Source organism: Neurospora tetrasperma (assembly GCF_000213175.1).
Source record: "Neurospora tetrasperma FGSC 2508 unplaced genomic scaffold NEUTE1scaffold_3, whole genome shotgun sequence".
Taxonomy (NCBI): Eukaryota; Fungi; Ascomycota; class Sordariomycetes; order Sordariales; family Sordariaceae; genus Neurospora; species Neurospora tetrasperma.
Genome location: NW_009799101.1, coordinates 3833706 through 3849274, shown reverse-complemented (window position 1 = coordinate 3849274; position 15569 = coordinate 3833706). Strand labels below are relative to the sequence as shown.

The following is a 15569-nucleotide window of genomic DNA, read 5'->3' as shown; positions in this document are numbered from 1 at the left end:
TGGATCCGCCGACCTGCCCTAGAGGTAGGTGGGCTGGGCTGGCTTTCAGGGCCGGTGGACTCTACCCTAACAACAACCTAAGGAAACCCCATTAGCCCTGTGGCTTGGCTTGCAGAACCCATGGAACTCCGCTGGGTATTTAGTGGACAAGGCACGCCCTGGCAGCGCACCCGACGCTAACGGAATGATTCTCATTTCATGGCCCCGCTCATCGTTAACAACACACGGGAATGCGTGGTCGAAATCGGACACAACAAGACTGAATATTCTTCGCGAGGAATCGATGGAAGTGAAAACGAGGATTTGGAGACTTTTGGAAATTAGCACTGACTGCACTGCCAAAACGATCAAGTGAGAAAGCTTGGGAATCTTTGTTCGCAACTAGACAGACCCGGTTTGATAACCGAGCAATACGGTACCTTATCCATGCCTCCCATTCATACAATGAAATTCCTCATTTGTAACAGCCTCCTCCTAATCATACATCACGAACGGGACTCATAAGTGCAATCCCCAGGTAATTGAGGGTCCCGCTTCCCGCTATCGCCATGCCCCAATCGCATTACCGTACTTTCCGACCTTCCGCTCTGTGTTCTACTGGCTGTTCTCCATCACCACATCTTCCTCCTCTCCTTGTTGCTGCCATGACTTCCTCACCATCGGTGATACTGAAGTCCCGGAACCTGCCTCAAACTGGTCGGGAAGGGCATATGTCTTGTAGGCCGTTCTGTCGCGTCCTAGTAAACAGACCCTAGCAGGAAGCTCGCCCCTGGTTTTGCTCGCTTGTTGGACTTCCATTTGGATGGGCACAAAGCCAACCGCATCAAAGAAAAGTGGAACACACGGCACTTCTGGACCTCCTATATCGATTGCTTGGGGTCTCTCTCCTACTTCGTATGCTGTGTAGGTTAGGTTGGGTGACTGATATCCGATCCTCACCAGTGCAGGGCTTTGCTCATCTGACATGGGATTTAGCTTCATCTTCTCTGGTCTGGTTTTGTCTTTGTTAGTTCCAAGTCGACTGACCTTTGAGCTGGCTTAGCACGAGCAGAGACTCGTCGTCCAAGAACTTGATATCAACCACGCTGGCCCCGTTGGGAAGGACCAGACTACATGCACTGCTAGAAGTTGTGCCACTCACGCCGTTGGCGACCGGAATAGCGGTTCGTACAATGAAGACTACATCCAGTCTTAGCTAAATGCTCAATGATGCAATAAAAGGGAGACATACTCTTGTTCTTGTCACCTTCCGTTAGTGTAGCAACAAATGTAAGGACTCCAGACTCAGCCTGAATTTTCGTGTTAGCAATCAAGTGCTCAGGGAAAAGTGAACTGCATAACATGACTTACCGCACTAGATCGAGAACACAGATGAATATCATGCCTCCATATCTTCTCGCCAGTAGATATCTCCACAGCCTCGTTGAAGCGCACGCTTCGTTTCTCTGCTTCAGCAATCTCCTTGAATACGATAGCCGACTTGCTAGTGAGATGGTCTACCAACTGATCGACTTGAGGTAACGCCTTGTAATAAGGCTCACCACGCTCCTGACACTTCAACTGCTGATCAACCAGTTCCAGCAGAGATGTTCCATCGCTTTTGTCAACAACTCTCCAATCCTTCTCGCGCACTTCCGCGGTGACATCACCAAGATACACAGCCAAGGGACTGCCCATCAAATATCGTTGGATATACGTCAAGACCTTGACGTTGTCCATAGTCGCCTCTTTCTCGGTCAACTCCTCAGCAGCTGCCAATGACGAAGCCAGTTTATCGATTTCCATTCGAAGCCATGACGAAAAGCAAGTGAAGTGGTCCAGCTCGTCCATGACCGCCAGTAGGATCTTGTACGAGACCAAGGTCAGCGCCGCGACCATGTCCAGAAGCTTCTCGATCTGCGCGGCGGTAAAGCCGATGTTCTCACGCGAGCCGTGGAAACGAGCGAGGCCTAGGAGCCGGCTGAGCACGATGCCGCACCTCTCGAGCGCAGACAAGAAGTTCTCATGGACGAGGCTTCTGAGATTTTGCAGGCCGCTTACAACTGCTTTATCCCAACGCTTATGCCCCTAAATACTTGTCAGTCCTATGGCACTCTTTCACATCTCACTACTCAACTTACTCTCTCGGCTAGGCTGTCGACGAGCCACTCCTTCACCGGAGGAAACACATGTCCTGTTGCAACTGTGTGGTACAGGGCCTGGACAATGGTCACCGGCCCCTTGGGACTCCTCTCTAGGTCCTCTTGGACACCACGTAGAAAACGCCCAGGAAGCTCTCTCGTCGATTTCCACTCACTAACCATATGTGACTGTGCCTGCTTCAGATATCGAAGGAGATTCTGAAGTGTTGTCGTGTTCGACGCCAACAAGGACAGGTTGATGGGCGATTTGTGTACAAAAGTGAGGTCCATCGGAACAAGAAAAAGGGATGTCGGACTACCCTCTTTGGGTCTTAGCAGGAGTGCGTGAGTAGGCACTTTGTGATGGGAACTATGACCGCAAAGCTGGAAAGGACCCTCGTTTGAGGCAGGTCCTCTGGCCGTATGCGGTGCATGTTGAAAGGTTCCAATGACAAATGAATCATAGATGCTGAGATGAATGCCTCCGTCGGCTGTGCCGGTGATCATGACATGTACATTGTCCGAGTCCTCGGGCTGGTAAGGGCGGAACACGAACTCGAGTGATGCCGCGGTAGAGAAAACAAACATATCGTCCCTATAACCATGTCAGTTGCACCATCTTTAGGTTTGTCTCCCGGCACTGCAAGCTCATGGGGTCCTGTTTACTTACCCGATGCCTCCCGACAAAGGAAGAGGACTAATTTTGGGGAGAGCAGTCTCGATTTCCAGAAAAGTCAACTCATGAGGGAGGTCCAGAACATGCTTCTTCTCATCGGGCATGAGATCCCGCCACGGCAAGTCGGGGAGTTCATTATGCTTCCTGGCACGCGACTGCTTGCCAGTTTCGTTTCTGGCCCAGGCGATGAACTCGATTTTAGAAGGCTTTCCACCATGACCTGCCACGCGGATGTGATGCACGGCTTTGTTGCTTTCCAAGCCGATCAACCTCACCACGCCGTCACTCCAGCCGGCAGCTAAGAATTGGCCTGCGAATTCCCTGTAAGACAGTGGTTTCCCTCAACAGCAATCGGAAGATATTCACTTACCATCCTCTTTCCACCTGATTGCATCAACCTTCTGGTTTCGCTCTGTATGCTTCGAGACCAACTGATTGCTGCCACGCCAGACATAGATCGTGTTACCGTCGCCGACCGTGGCTGTCAAGTCGATCACGGGATTGCATGCAATTTGCTTGCCTGAGACTGGCACACTCAAGGCGCTTGAACTGAATAGCTGAAGCTGCCCATTTGGGGACATTTTGTAGGATCCGTTGGCGACTTTCAGTTGGATGATGATATTTGGATGTGGAAAGCAGCGGCTAAGTGGTTCCAGCCTTCAACTCCGGGACGCAAGATTTTGATTTAAATGACACGCGCAAGTCCATAACTTGGCAAGTCGGTTTGTATGTTTGGGCGATTTCAGTTTTGATTTGCTAGACCTACAGCTTCACTTACCTCGGCGTGATGTTGTTGTTATTGTTGCTGCTGTTCTGCGATTTCAGTTAGTAGTAGTGTGGTCTTGTCCTGCCTGTTGATTCAAAACACAGTGCAGATAGAGCAGTTGCTACAGTAATAGAACTACTGTGCATGGGCATTCGTACTGTGTACAGGTATGACCTTGACAAGCTAAGTAGCTAACTACACACATCGATATCAATTACTATACTACATGCCTACAACAGCGATGATTGACTTGTATAGCTCTTTGCGTAGATAAGCTTTTTTCTATATGGTACTAAATCATGAGGGTATCCATCCCTCTAACAATGCGTAGGGTTCGTAGCTTACGTGTTACTTTCAAGGACCCCGGGAGCGTCAAGAACCTTTTGTTCAAAAAGTCAAGTATGACCTTGGATATCAACGGAAGAAAAAGAATGACAGCTCTAGCACCCACTGGCGCTGACCATGTCAACAGTATTCATTATAAAGGGAGTTGGACAACTCGGTTGCTTCCCATACATTACTCTAATTCTGGTGCGGAAGATGATGATCGAGACGCCTGGCCGGCATACTACGGTCGCCCCTTTTTGGTTCTGCTCAAAACAACAACAAACCCTACTCAATGAGGAACTTGTCGGCCACCGATCTGATGTCCTTGGAGAACGAAACCTCTTCACCTTCATCCACCAGCTCAACAGATTGAACCTAGAATGTGTCAGTTGTTCCGTCTTTACCCGTTTTTCTGACATGAGGCGGCGACAACTTACATCAACCTCCACGAACGGCGACGACTTGGAGAACCGTACTTGCATCGGGAAGAACTCGTTCTCGTCATCCGTCTGCGCCTCAAACTCAAATGATCCGCTGGCGTTCTCCTCGCTTACGGTGCCTATCGACCACTCTAGACTGTCACCAGACACCTCATACACAGCGTCGAAGCTAGACACCTGAGGCTCTGCGCTCGAGTAGGGGATGACGACAGTAACGTCCTTGAGGGTATCTCCGCCAGTGAGCTCGTACTCAACCGTCAATGTGCTGTTGCCATCTGAGCCCTTGTTGACCCAAACGGTGAAGCTGATTGGCAGTGCGCTGGTGTCGTCGACTCTGGGACTGGCCCGCCACCTTAGAACTCCGACAGAGTTGTTAAGGGGGAAACCCTTTGTGATTTGAGACAACTGGATAGCCTGGGAGCTATTGAAGACATTCTTATCGACGTTCGGGTGAGTGCGGAACTGAGCGCCGTGGGTGGGTGTGGCGCTGAGGTTGAGCTTGATCCTTGAAAGCGATGGGTCGGAGACGCGAAGCTGGAGGTCACCGCTGACCGAGAGGGATTCGAGGGCACCATCCCTCGACAGCTTGGCACTGATTGCCTCGTTGATAAGGACGTGAATAGCATCCCTGTCGAGTGTCGAAGAGACTCTGGAAGCAGCAGGCTCTGCGGCAGCTGCCGGCGCGGCTACCGGGACAAGGGGCGCTTCCTCGGCCTCGTGTCCAAGATCCCCCTTCACGCGCTCGAAAATATCCGTATTCTTGGACTTCTTGCCCAACTGCATACCTTTGCCCTTTGGCGCATTGAACCTATAAGAATGTTAGCTTGCAGGCCAGCCAGCAAAGGAGAGGGACTAACACATACTTGGCCTTGTTCTTCTCGGCTTCATACGTGTCATAGGACTCGGTGACAGCAGGTCGCACCGGCGGGGTGTATGTGGGATATACCGGCGTCCGGGGTACTGCGGACCGACCAGTTCTGGCCGACTCCTTGCGCTGCATCTCCAACTGCTTGGCTTTCCTCTTGCGCTCTTCGGTAGCCTCCAGCTCCTTGTTGCGGGCAATGATTTCCTGAATGCGCTCCTCGTGGCTTTCCATCTCGAGGAAGGTCTTGATCTGGCTGATGGTGAGGTTCTCCCGGTAACCGAGGGTCACCAACTCATCGAAGGCGCTGAGCAGTTCGTAGGCATTTCGGAGGATTTCGCGCTCGTCAAGGCTCTTGCAGGTGGTGGTGACAACCTGGGCAAAAAGGTGGAGCGAGTCGATGTCCTGGAGGATGTTGGACTGCTTGTTGGTGATGAGGACCATGTACAGCTCGTCCAGGGGCTGGTAGACGAATCGGACATTGTCTTGCTCGACAATGGTGTGCTGGGTGCCCGAGTCGGCGGCCTTGGGGAACGAGGCGAGGAGAGCTTCGATGCGGGAGCGCTTGATGTCGTTGAAGGCGCGGGCTAAGACGGCCTTGCCGCCGCGGGTGCAGATGGAGGCAGCGAGGACAACCTGACATGTTCCGTCAATCGCTTCTTCCCACCAGGAGACAGGGATGGATGAGTTACCATTTTGACAGCAGTAAACAACAACCACGACTACTGACTCGAAGGGCGCTTCGTGGTAGTGCGGGGAGCTTTGGGATGCGTTGGAGGTAAGTCGTGAGCTTCACCTCCTGAAAGTTAACGTGGACGGGAAGGTTGATGTGGTCTTTCCGTTGCCGTGCTGAGGTGCGCTGTCGGTCAGGTCCAATTGAACTGAAGGTGCCATCTGGAGGGACCCAGCGGGCAGCGATAGGTAGAGGTACCTGGACGGCAGCTTCACTGCAGCATCAGGGCAGTCGGGTTCAGGCGGGCCAGGGCAACCTACACGGCGGCGGCAGCGTCCTGGCCGGCCGACGAGGGGCTGCCAGCTGGCAAGAGAAATCCAGGGGCACACCATAGATACAAGTACAGTAGGTACCTCTAGGCACCCACAGGGCCCGCTAAACTCCATGCGGCATTTGCTTACCTCTAGGTTCAGTTTCCTTCCTATGATCAATTCTGCGAATTTCACCGTTGTCCACCACACACTGCGGCAAAAGCAACAACTGCACCTCTTTCTTGAACACGCACAACAGACGGCCCCGTGTGTCGAAATTCCACGATTTCCATTTCCGTCCAAACCATCGCCTACCTCGAAAAACAATCCGCCGTCGAGAAACTTGTCTCTCAATCGCGTCAAAGCATTGCCCAGCCAATACGAGTCTCGATTACGGATCATCAAATACCTACGCTACCTTTGTGACCCGCCTCGTCATCAAGAGCTCGCTCGATTCCGTTGTACTTCACCCACTTCCCAGCTCCGCCGCTCCGTGAAAGTGAGGCATCGCGATTATCTGCCTGCCGCGTTTCAGCAATCCATACCTCGATTCGATGTGCACTTTTGCCCAGAATATCCGCCCCAGAACTCTTAACAGCGGTTAAATCGTGTTGTCGGAATCCGCCAGTCCACGTGTCGCCTCACATCCCTTTACCGGTTCATTTGGCGCCCCAGAAGCGCCGTTGTTTGTTGGGCGTTCTTTGTCGAGTGCGGGGTTGCCCATTCTCAGCCATAACTCCAGAACCCGTGGTCTCTATATACCCTACGGCTTCGCTTCCAAGAAGAAGTCAGATCCTTTCAGTCCAAGACATCTACCGAAACCCATCGCCAAGCTGGGGGTTTTTACCAGTGCACCAATTTTCCACGTCTTCGCTTCTTTCATGACGCTTGCTGGACGTACAACATCTTGACAACGGCAATACGTCGCACTTTCAAGGAACTTTGTGGAAGTTTTGCGTTACTTCCCAAATTTTCGTACTTGATCCAACTCATCTGTGGCGCGTGTTTTTATTGACCCGCCAACCGCCTAACATCATGGAGCAAGTTAGCTTCGACGTTCGTGCCGAGGCGGGGAAGGCGGTATTTGACGATGACTTGATGCTAGAAGCCGGCATGCAAGCCGACGAGCTTGTCTTAGAACTCGACGACCTACATGACAAGGAAGATGAGTACCAGACGATCGATCTTGATGCCCAACCCGCCACAGCCGATGTTGAAGTCGCTGTCGATAACCTCGAGGCTCAACATAATACCAATGATGAGCAAGCAGAGGCGGCAGGTGGCGTCGAGCAAGATGCTCAGGATGTCTCCATGGCATATAATGACGAGATAGGTTATGAAGAGGAGGAGGGCGTTGCAGAAGAGGCTGTTACTGAACACGAGCCCGAAGATAACACTACATCAAAAGCGCCGTCTGCAAATGACGAGAATCCAGATCTACGTGAATTGGAACAGGAAGCCCAGGACGTCCCGATTGATCTTGCTGAGTCCAAAATGGGCGACGATGCGGAAGAGCAGCCGATCGGGCGTGTGGCCGAGACAAAGAACCTTGTTGATCAGGAGGCTACTGAACAAGTTGCCGAGACCGATGTCGGTCTGGACGTCGGTGGTGTTGCAGCTACCAACCCTCTGGATACAGCTGTCTCGGGAGCTGAACAAGCGGGCGAGGCCGTGAGCGAGGATTGCCAGCTCGAGGAAAGCCAGATTGACCATGACGAGCCCGTTGTTGATGATGCTGCATTCAGCATCACAGATATCACAGTCCAGTATGATGGTGGCAGTTATGCCCTCTTTGGGAACTCGGACATGGATCCTGAGACCTACTTCCTTACCGATACTGAGATCGCAACCGCGCCGTTGTCGGAATTACTTGCATCTATCCGCTCTGTCATTGCCTCGGAATTAACACCCGGAGAAGAACTGGTCATCGTTATTGACTCACTTGATTTGAACTTTGGCGAAAGGTCCAGCAAGGACTTTTTGCAGCGCAGCTTTCATCAGATTATTTACTGCTACAATGTCCTTCTAGCTAAAGGAATCGTCACAGAGACATCCCTAACGCTCAATCTTTTGGTCCGTCCGGACCCCGAGGGCCGGTTCCTGGACTTGCTCGAGGAGGCAGGCATCTGGAGTGGAGCAGACTACTCTCCCGATTACTCAGATGCCTCCGGGGAGGATGAATATCTGGACGACGATCAGGACATTGAAGACCATGATGACAATGACAACGAAGGCCTCGAAAATGATAAAAATCATGAGGATGTCCAGAATGCTGAATTTGATGACCAAGAGCATCAAGACGAGGAAGGCCAGCAAGATCAAGACCAAGAAGAGAAAGAAGATGACGAAGAGCCAGAGGTCATTGAGCTCACCGAGAATATCGAAGTTGCAGAGGATGTCGAGGTTACTGAAGACGTCGAAGTCAGCGTGAATGTAGCCGAGGTTAGGGATGTTACCGTCTCAGCTGGAGACATCCAGAAGGAAGCATCAGAGCAACACACGGAACGTCAGGTCACCGAGGATGTTCTTGAGAATGAGTGTCATACTGAGCAATTCTCGCTAGCAGACAACATCGATCAAGCTGCCCAAGCAGAGCCATCTGCAGAGATGAACGGGTCAAGTCACTTTGATGCCAGTGAATCCTCTCATGGCCCGGCAGGCATCGTTGATGTCAAGCATGAGATGGACGGTGATCGGGGAGAATTTCAGCCCAGCCTTGAGGAAACGAGCAGTGATTTGGAGCTTGTTCCTGAAACGAAGTCTGCCACGGACGAACCTCAGCCGGAAAACGGCGATCATACCGAAATGATCAACGAGGAGAAAGAGGAGGAGGTTTATGATGAGGACGAGTACATCGAGCATCATGAAGAGGCCGAGGCTGAGGAGCAAGACGATCATGACATTGATCGTACAGCGGGTGTGGAGGAGCTTGGTGATGACTTGACACTCAGACAGACGTTGGATGACGGCAACTTCTCCCTCGATATCATGGAGGGGTCTACTGAAGGTAACGCAGTGCTCGGCCGTGACGACAATCGAACTGGTAAATACCCTTTTCTTTTTTCCTCAACCACACACAACCCCAGCACACACGGCCACATGGTCGTTTTGCACACAAGCGAAGCCAAGGATGACGATCTCATTGACTACACGGATGACGAAGGCCCAAACTATGCCATGCCTGGTCTTAAACGGAAGTCCGTGTTCTCCGACCTAGTCTTCGGGGTAAAGAAAATGAGGTCCGAACAAATGGATGGGACAATGCCGCCACTCCATAGCAGGCCCTCGAACAACGTATCCGGCGGAAGCCAACTTGCAGTTGAACTGCGACCCAATCAGCACCGCGGTCTTGCAACGCTATCTCCTTTCCGCTCCGACTCACCTTGCATCAAGAGATCCAGCAGCCCCGTCAACTTCTCTGCACCCCATCGAAGCAGTGGCAGTCGTTTTCATTCTCACAAAGACTTCGATTTAAGCGTCACCTTCTCTGCCTACGATGTTGCTGACATGCCCTATCAAGGAAACAACGAAATTAGTACTTCGCGCAATTCCGACTCCACCGCCATGCAGGAGCAGTACACTGACGACGGCCCTAACGTGGACGACTATACTGAGGTAGAAAACGCGATCGATATCGAGTACACCCATGAGACATCGCATCTCCCAGTCAACACCGCCGACCCCAAGGACCAGACCGAAGAAGGTGCTCAGGATTTTACAGCCGAAGAATCGGCCAACCGCACGAGCACAACCAATACCATGAGCGGCGACGAGATTGACTACGACGAGAACGAGGAACAGGATGCATCGTTCGAAACAGAAGGTCAAATCCATGAGTTCAGCAACACTCAAGATGACGACGAAATCGGATGGGGAGACGATGGAGAGGAGGACAACAATGATTTTACACAGCAGACTACAACTTCTCAAGACCAACCGCCTCTCACAGCAAAGAGAAGTCGGACTGATGACCTGGATGAGGAAGCCGAAGAGGCCGGTAAGTTCAACGAATAATCCATACGGGAAAACATCTTGCTAATCAGGACTATAGATGTCAAGCGTCGTCGGACCTGATCGGCCAAACTCTGGCCTTGAATATAGCATCATCCCAACACCTCCATGCCCCTCCTTTCAATCTTCCCAGCCCCATTTTCCCCTTCTCCTCCCCTTCCCCTCTAACCGCTGTGGATCAGCCTTGTATTTTGTGAGTTGCTTTTGATGTTCTTGGTTGTTCCTGTTCGAAGAACCGACCATGAATGTGCGCTGAGAGAAGCTTTGAGCTTCAAGAATGGTAAGGTAAGTTGCAACGGATCGGCCGTACTCGATGGGACAAGTCGTGTCCCCATCTACTTCATTACTCTTCACCCGATCGACAACACTTAACACCAGGATTCGCGACAACGATCTCGAGAGCGCAGCCCACCTTCAGCCTGCATACAGCGGGCATTAACAATCGAAAATTCTGGGACGGCCTGGGGGACATGTCGCCCGAAGAAGCGCAATTTTGTTGAACAAACCAAAATACATGGGGTACCTCAGGGATTGCTGGTTATCTTTGCAATCTTAAACTGCATACTTGGGACTTCTCTCCCTGAGGTCATTTAGCATATTTTATGGTGTATACTTCGGCCTGTACTATAGTCTTTGTTGGCGTTTGGTAGAACGGCGGTGGGACACGGCTAGACTATCTTTAGGAGCCCTCAAGGCTTCAGAGGTGCATTTGAATTTGGTGGATATATCCGGGTAACATGTGGTCATAGCAGTCGAGACTATGCAACATGTGGTTGGAGCGGGGTTTTTAACGAGGTATGTAGAGCTTTTCTGTTTGGGGTGGCGCATTCGGTTTGGGATGGGTGGATACGGGTTCTGCAAAACCAAAATAGGCGTTGAGAAAAGATAGCGAAGGCGGACCACGTAAGGAAAATCGGATACTTGCCTGAAGTTGGGGGTCAGTTATCAGTTTAGATGGGGATGTGGATGAACATTGAGTCTTCTAATATCCCCGATGGCAGAGAGTCACCAAAACCAAAATGCTAGATGAACTTGGATGCAAGGCCGTGACTGTCGATCTGGCCACGTTGTGGCGGAAGTAGGAGGCTTCAAACACACGCAGCTCTCAGTGAGAGACTCCACAGCATTCGTAATGTTTTGCTTCGCCACAGCCGGACCTCAATTGTAAATTATTTTGCATTTCCTGACAACATAAGCCTTCGAAGATGCGTCTTGCATGCTTTGCCAGGTTACCACGTAGCAGTTGATGACAGCCAATACCAGGAACAAAATTACCCTTTCTTCGCATATTGACATCAGTGATTGATTAAGAAACCCCTTTCCAGGAGACCGGGAGGAGGACGGGACGGAATCTTATCAAATCGCTTCTCCCCGTAACGGATCTAGGTTTGACTTCACACTAGTGTGAACCCATTGCTTCTGTTATGGCGATCAGTTACCGACTATGTGTAGGTTATGCGACTAGCTATTTTGTTCAACTGCAGGTAATTGCTGTGACACGCACGGTGATGTGATCGATGGAGGCTTCCCGCGGCCTGCGTCGGACCCCGTCGGCGTGGGTTTTCGAGAGAAGTGGATAACAATGGAGACGCGGGACGGAGGACAGCGGAGGAAGAGTGTGTTTCGATGAATGCACATGTTCCGGCGCTTCCAGAGTCACGTTTCAACTTGGGCCGCTTATAAAGCTCAGGTCATCTGGATTTTGTTTCTTTCGTAGGTAGGTATGCGGATGGAACGTCCAGAACGTTTACTGGAGAAGTACATCATCGGCATCTCAGTGCGTAGGTACCATACCACAGGGGTTTTGAAGCATCGGAGATAGAATTTAAAAAAAGTGCCCCTATCTCCTCCTACACACACATCAGCATGTTTAGACTCTCAACTATACCTAGAGGTATGCCAGGCACAGGGAATGAAGTCACCAAGACTAAAATAAAAGTGCGGGGCAGTGACCCTTTCGGGCCTACGACAACCAAATTTGGAAAGATCAATGGAAGGTCAGACACACTCGCAGCGAATCCACCCTGACTGATGTCGAGGAACAAGGGAAGGAATGATCCCGAGCTTAACACCAACGCAGTTCAACTTCCATCCCTTGAGTCGAGTACCTACCAGAATAGGGTCCACCTGCTGGAGGACAAATAAAGGAAGGCGCCGGACGGTCAGCACGGACGAGGCTACGAAAAATATCCTTCTACATTCGAACTGCAGGTCGCGCTGCGCATGGAAAATCCCAAGTGACTGTGATGGCCGAGGCTGACCGGCGTGTTCGTTTGATACAGCCATCGCCAATACTTTTTACCTGACTGTACACACGCGTTCGTCGGCAAACATTAACTTGTTTTCAAGTAGCGTGCTCGGACAGCATGCCCTGGACACCCAGACATTTCACATCTTAAGCACGTACGTACATACTTATACGCAGTAGATATGCAAGGAAGCAAGTGGTCCTGGCCCAGCTCGGGCGCTTTGGGATGGGGTTTTGAGTGGCTGACTAACAGGTACGGGCGCCCTCCCAGTCTTGAGAGTGACCAGGTTGCCATACTTATATCCAGGGGTTCGACCACATCTCCGACAGGGGTGCCGAATCCACGCCTCTTGTGATTCTTGAAACGTTTTGGCTCCATGGTTTCTCCCTCCCCCACTGGCTCGACACCCAGACACTGACTGCACTTGGCCTCACCACAGCGCCGACGCACCCATCGACAGCGACCACAACCCCCAGGAACACACACAGATTGCAGCAACAGAAACAGGTGCCCCTCGAATTGAAACCACCTGGCCCGCTGCCGTGACACTGGACAGTGCTACGGATTTTCCTAGCACAATTCATCAAACGCTACGACCTTCACTTGCCTTTATACCTGGGCCGCCCACGTACCCTGCGCGCTAAAACACCGTTCGAAGAACCAGAGATTCCCCAACAGCAACCTTGCCTCAGGGCACCACTGAGGAGGCACCACCACCGCCACCACCAACGTCCAAAACTCCAAGACGCACGACGACACCTTGCCTTACACAACCGATCTCGAACGAGCGAAACCACCCTGACCTGACCTTAGGGAGGGCCTGCAAAACAGACACACACAGCTTGACAACTCTCGCCGTCGTCGCTCTTTACACGTACCGATTGCCCCCATCCGTTACCATTGTCTGCCGTTCGCTTCCGGGCGCGTAGCGGATGCATCCGAACCTCACGACGACCAACTAAGCCTCGGAATTCCTTTCTCTTCGTAAACCTCGCCCGGCGCGAGTCTCGATTTTGCTCTCCATTCGAACTTGGGAGAGACCAACAGCCACCACGGCTACCTTACGAACTACTGTGCAGCGCAATTCTTAGCTGTCGTTACACTCGTTTGATTCAAGATGTCGTGGATGTTGGAAGAAAAGTAGGCCAGAGCAACAGCCTCCCCATTACAGCCAGGACCTGGGTTCCGGTCAAGAGGAGATCATTCATACTGATGGATATGTGGACAGGTATATCGGTCTGGCGCTAGCCATGACATCGAGTTTAGCAATTGGTATGCTTGCATATTCCCCAGATAACGTTCAGGGACAATGGCCTCTAACATACTCCACCACGCAGGCACGAGTTTCGTGATCACAAAGAAGGTACCGTACCAGCATCTCGTCCGCTCCGGCCACACTTAAACTTGCCTCGGCTGCGGTTACCAGATGCATAGCGAGAGAACATGCTGGAGCTAACACCAGCTTCTTGTAGGGATTGAATCAAGCAGAAGAGAGACACGGCTTCGAAGGAGATGGCTACGTATACCTCAAGAATCCCATGTGGTGGGCGGGAATTGGATGCAGTATGGAATACCCACAACCAAAAATCGCTGTTTTGTTAGAGACACCAAAAGGGCTGACATTTTTTCCCCCCTATAGTGGTTGCTGGCGAGATTTGCAACTTTGCGGCATACGCATTTGCTCCAGCCATTCTGGTCACTCCACTAGGTGCGCTGGCGGTGCTAATAGGAGCTGTACTGGGATCGTACTTCCTCAACGAAGAGCTTGGAACCTTGGGCAAGTTGGGAAGCGCCATCTGTCTCATCGGTGCTGTCATCATTGTCCTCCATGCTCCCCCTGACGAGGATATCCAGACGATCGACCAAATTCTCAACTATGCGATCCAGCCGGGTATGTCTTGGCTCCTGATCTCGGATTCGCTTCACAGTGCCTAGGCTAACTGAATTTACCAGGGTTTCTCCTTTACTCGGCTCTGGTATGTGGCTTTGCCGGGTTCATGATCTACAGGGTCGCTCCGGTCTACGGCAAGAAAAACCCCCTCGTCTATCTTAGTATTTGCTCCACCGTGGGTTCGATATCGGTCATGGCTGTCAAGGCCTTTGGCATTGCGCTGAAGTTGACATTCGCGGGCAACAACCAATTCACCCATCCGTCGACCTATGTCTTCATGATCATCACCGCCGTCTGCATTCTGACGCAGATGAACTACTTCAACAAAGCACTCAGCCAATTCCCTACCAACATGTATGTGTTGAAGGTCCAAGATCTGGTAAACCACTGGGGATTCAGCTAACATACATCTGTAGTGTCAACCCTTTGTACTACGTCACATTCACCACCGCTACCCTTTGCGCCTCGTTCATCCTCTTCAAGGGCTTCAACACTACCGAGCCTGTCGCCACCCTCTCGCTTCTTTGTGGTTTCCTGGTCACTTTTACCGGAGTCTACCTGCTCAACCTAAGCCGCGGCGATCCGGATGGCACCAAGCACCTCGCACGACGGAGCCGCGGCGATGCCACTGGTACCGACATGATCTCAGGTCTGCAAACCCGCATGAGTATGGAGAGACGGCGCTCACTGGGACGTATGAGCACAGGCAGCAACCGCGACCGCGACAGTCTTATGAGGGCTTACGACGAAGAAGAGGCGCTGGGGCTGGCCGATCTTGCCGAGGATTCAGAGGAGGAGGATGACGACCCCCGCTCGCCCATGATCGGCAGCTTCAGACACAGCAACGGAGGCCCAGTCAATGGAAACACAACGACGACATCAACAACACAAGGGGGACGTCTCGCCCCTAACGGGAAAAAACACGCGGTCGGCGATTCAATAGAGATGCAAAACAGGAAAAAGTCTGGAGAGAGATGAATACGATACCCCGATAACACAAAGCCGAGAAAAGGTCTTTTTACACCCTTTCCTTTTTCCTTGTTTTCTTCTCTCTCCTGTTTTACTTCGCATATTCTTCTTCTTACGTACAATAGACCGACTAGGCTATTTGGGGACCTAAAGAGGGGCATGTCGCTTGTTGCATTTCTCTGTCCAACGTTTGCCGGTCTACAAAGAGAGCGGCGGGCAAGCAAGGCATGGGCTCAAGGCGCAGTCCAGATCCTCATGTACCAAACCATTCTAC

At 51.7% G+C, this 15569-nt stretch overlaps 5 protein-coding genes across 5 annotated transcripts; 2 read left to right on the top strand and 3 right to left on the bottom strand.

Moving 5' to 3' along the window:
- Nucleotides 1-594: 594 nt before the first annotated feature.
- Nucleotides 595-3377, bottom strand: NEUTE1DRAFT_122482 (uncharacterized protein; the record flags this gene model as incomplete). The annotated part of the gene is made up of 9 exons (XM_009852955.1): nucleotides 595-959; nucleotides 1027-1179; nucleotides 1232-1289; nucleotides 1351-2067; nucleotides 2121-2173; nucleotides 2297-2339; nucleotides 2637-2715; nucleotides 2791-3106; nucleotides 3167-3377. 9 exons carry the CDS (start codon nucleotides 3375-3377, stop codon nucleotides 595-597), a joined length of 1995 nt encoding a protein of 664 aa, XP_009851257.1.
- Nucleotides 3378-3932: 555 nt separating this feature from the next.
- On the bottom strand, nucleotides 3933-6007 carry NEUTE1DRAFT_117104 (uncharacterized protein; the record flags this gene model as incomplete). Its single annotated transcript, XM_009852954.1, has 4 exons — nucleotides 3933-4264; nucleotides 4327-5137; nucleotides 5193-5827; nucleotides 5884-6007. The coding sequence occupies 4 exons, from the start codon at nucleotides 5884-5886 to the stop codon at nucleotides 4175-4177; spliced, it is 1539 nt and encodes a 512-aa protein (XP_009851256.1).
- A 1050-nt stretch (nucleotides 6008-7057) lies between these two features.
- NEUTE1DRAFT_63833 (uncharacterized protein) lies at nucleotides 7058-10319 on the top strand (the record flags this gene model as incomplete). Its single annotated transcript, XM_009852953.1, has 2 exons — nucleotides 7058-10172; nucleotides 10227-10319. The coding sequence occupies 2 exons, from the start codon at nucleotides 7211-7213 to the stop codon at nucleotides 10247-10249; spliced, it is 2985 nt and encodes a 994-aa protein (XP_009851255.1).
- Nucleotides 10320-12251: 1932 nt separating this feature from the next.
- NEUTE1DRAFT_101071 (uncharacterized protein) lies at nucleotides 12252-12813 on the bottom strand (the record flags this gene model as incomplete). The annotated part of the gene is made up of 3 exons (XM_009852952.1): nucleotides 12252-12294; nucleotides 12368-12492; nucleotides 12598-12813. 3 exons carry the CDS (start codon nucleotides 12811-12813, stop codon nucleotides 12252-12254), a joined length of 384 nt encoding a protein of 127 aa, XP_009851254.1.
- An 872-nt stretch (nucleotides 12814-13685) lies between these two features.
- Nucleotides 13686-15304, top strand: NEUTE1DRAFT_122480 (uncharacterized protein; the record flags this gene model as incomplete). Its single annotated transcript, XM_009852951.1, has 6 exons — nucleotides 13686-13707; nucleotides 13773-13798; nucleotides 13908-13998; nucleotides 14075-14326; nucleotides 14389-14680; nucleotides 14743-15304. 6 exons carry the CDS (start codon nucleotides 13686-13688, stop codon nucleotides 15302-15304), a joined length of 1245 nt encoding a protein of 414 aa, XP_009851253.1.
- Nucleotides 15305-15569: the final 265 nt, after the last annotated feature.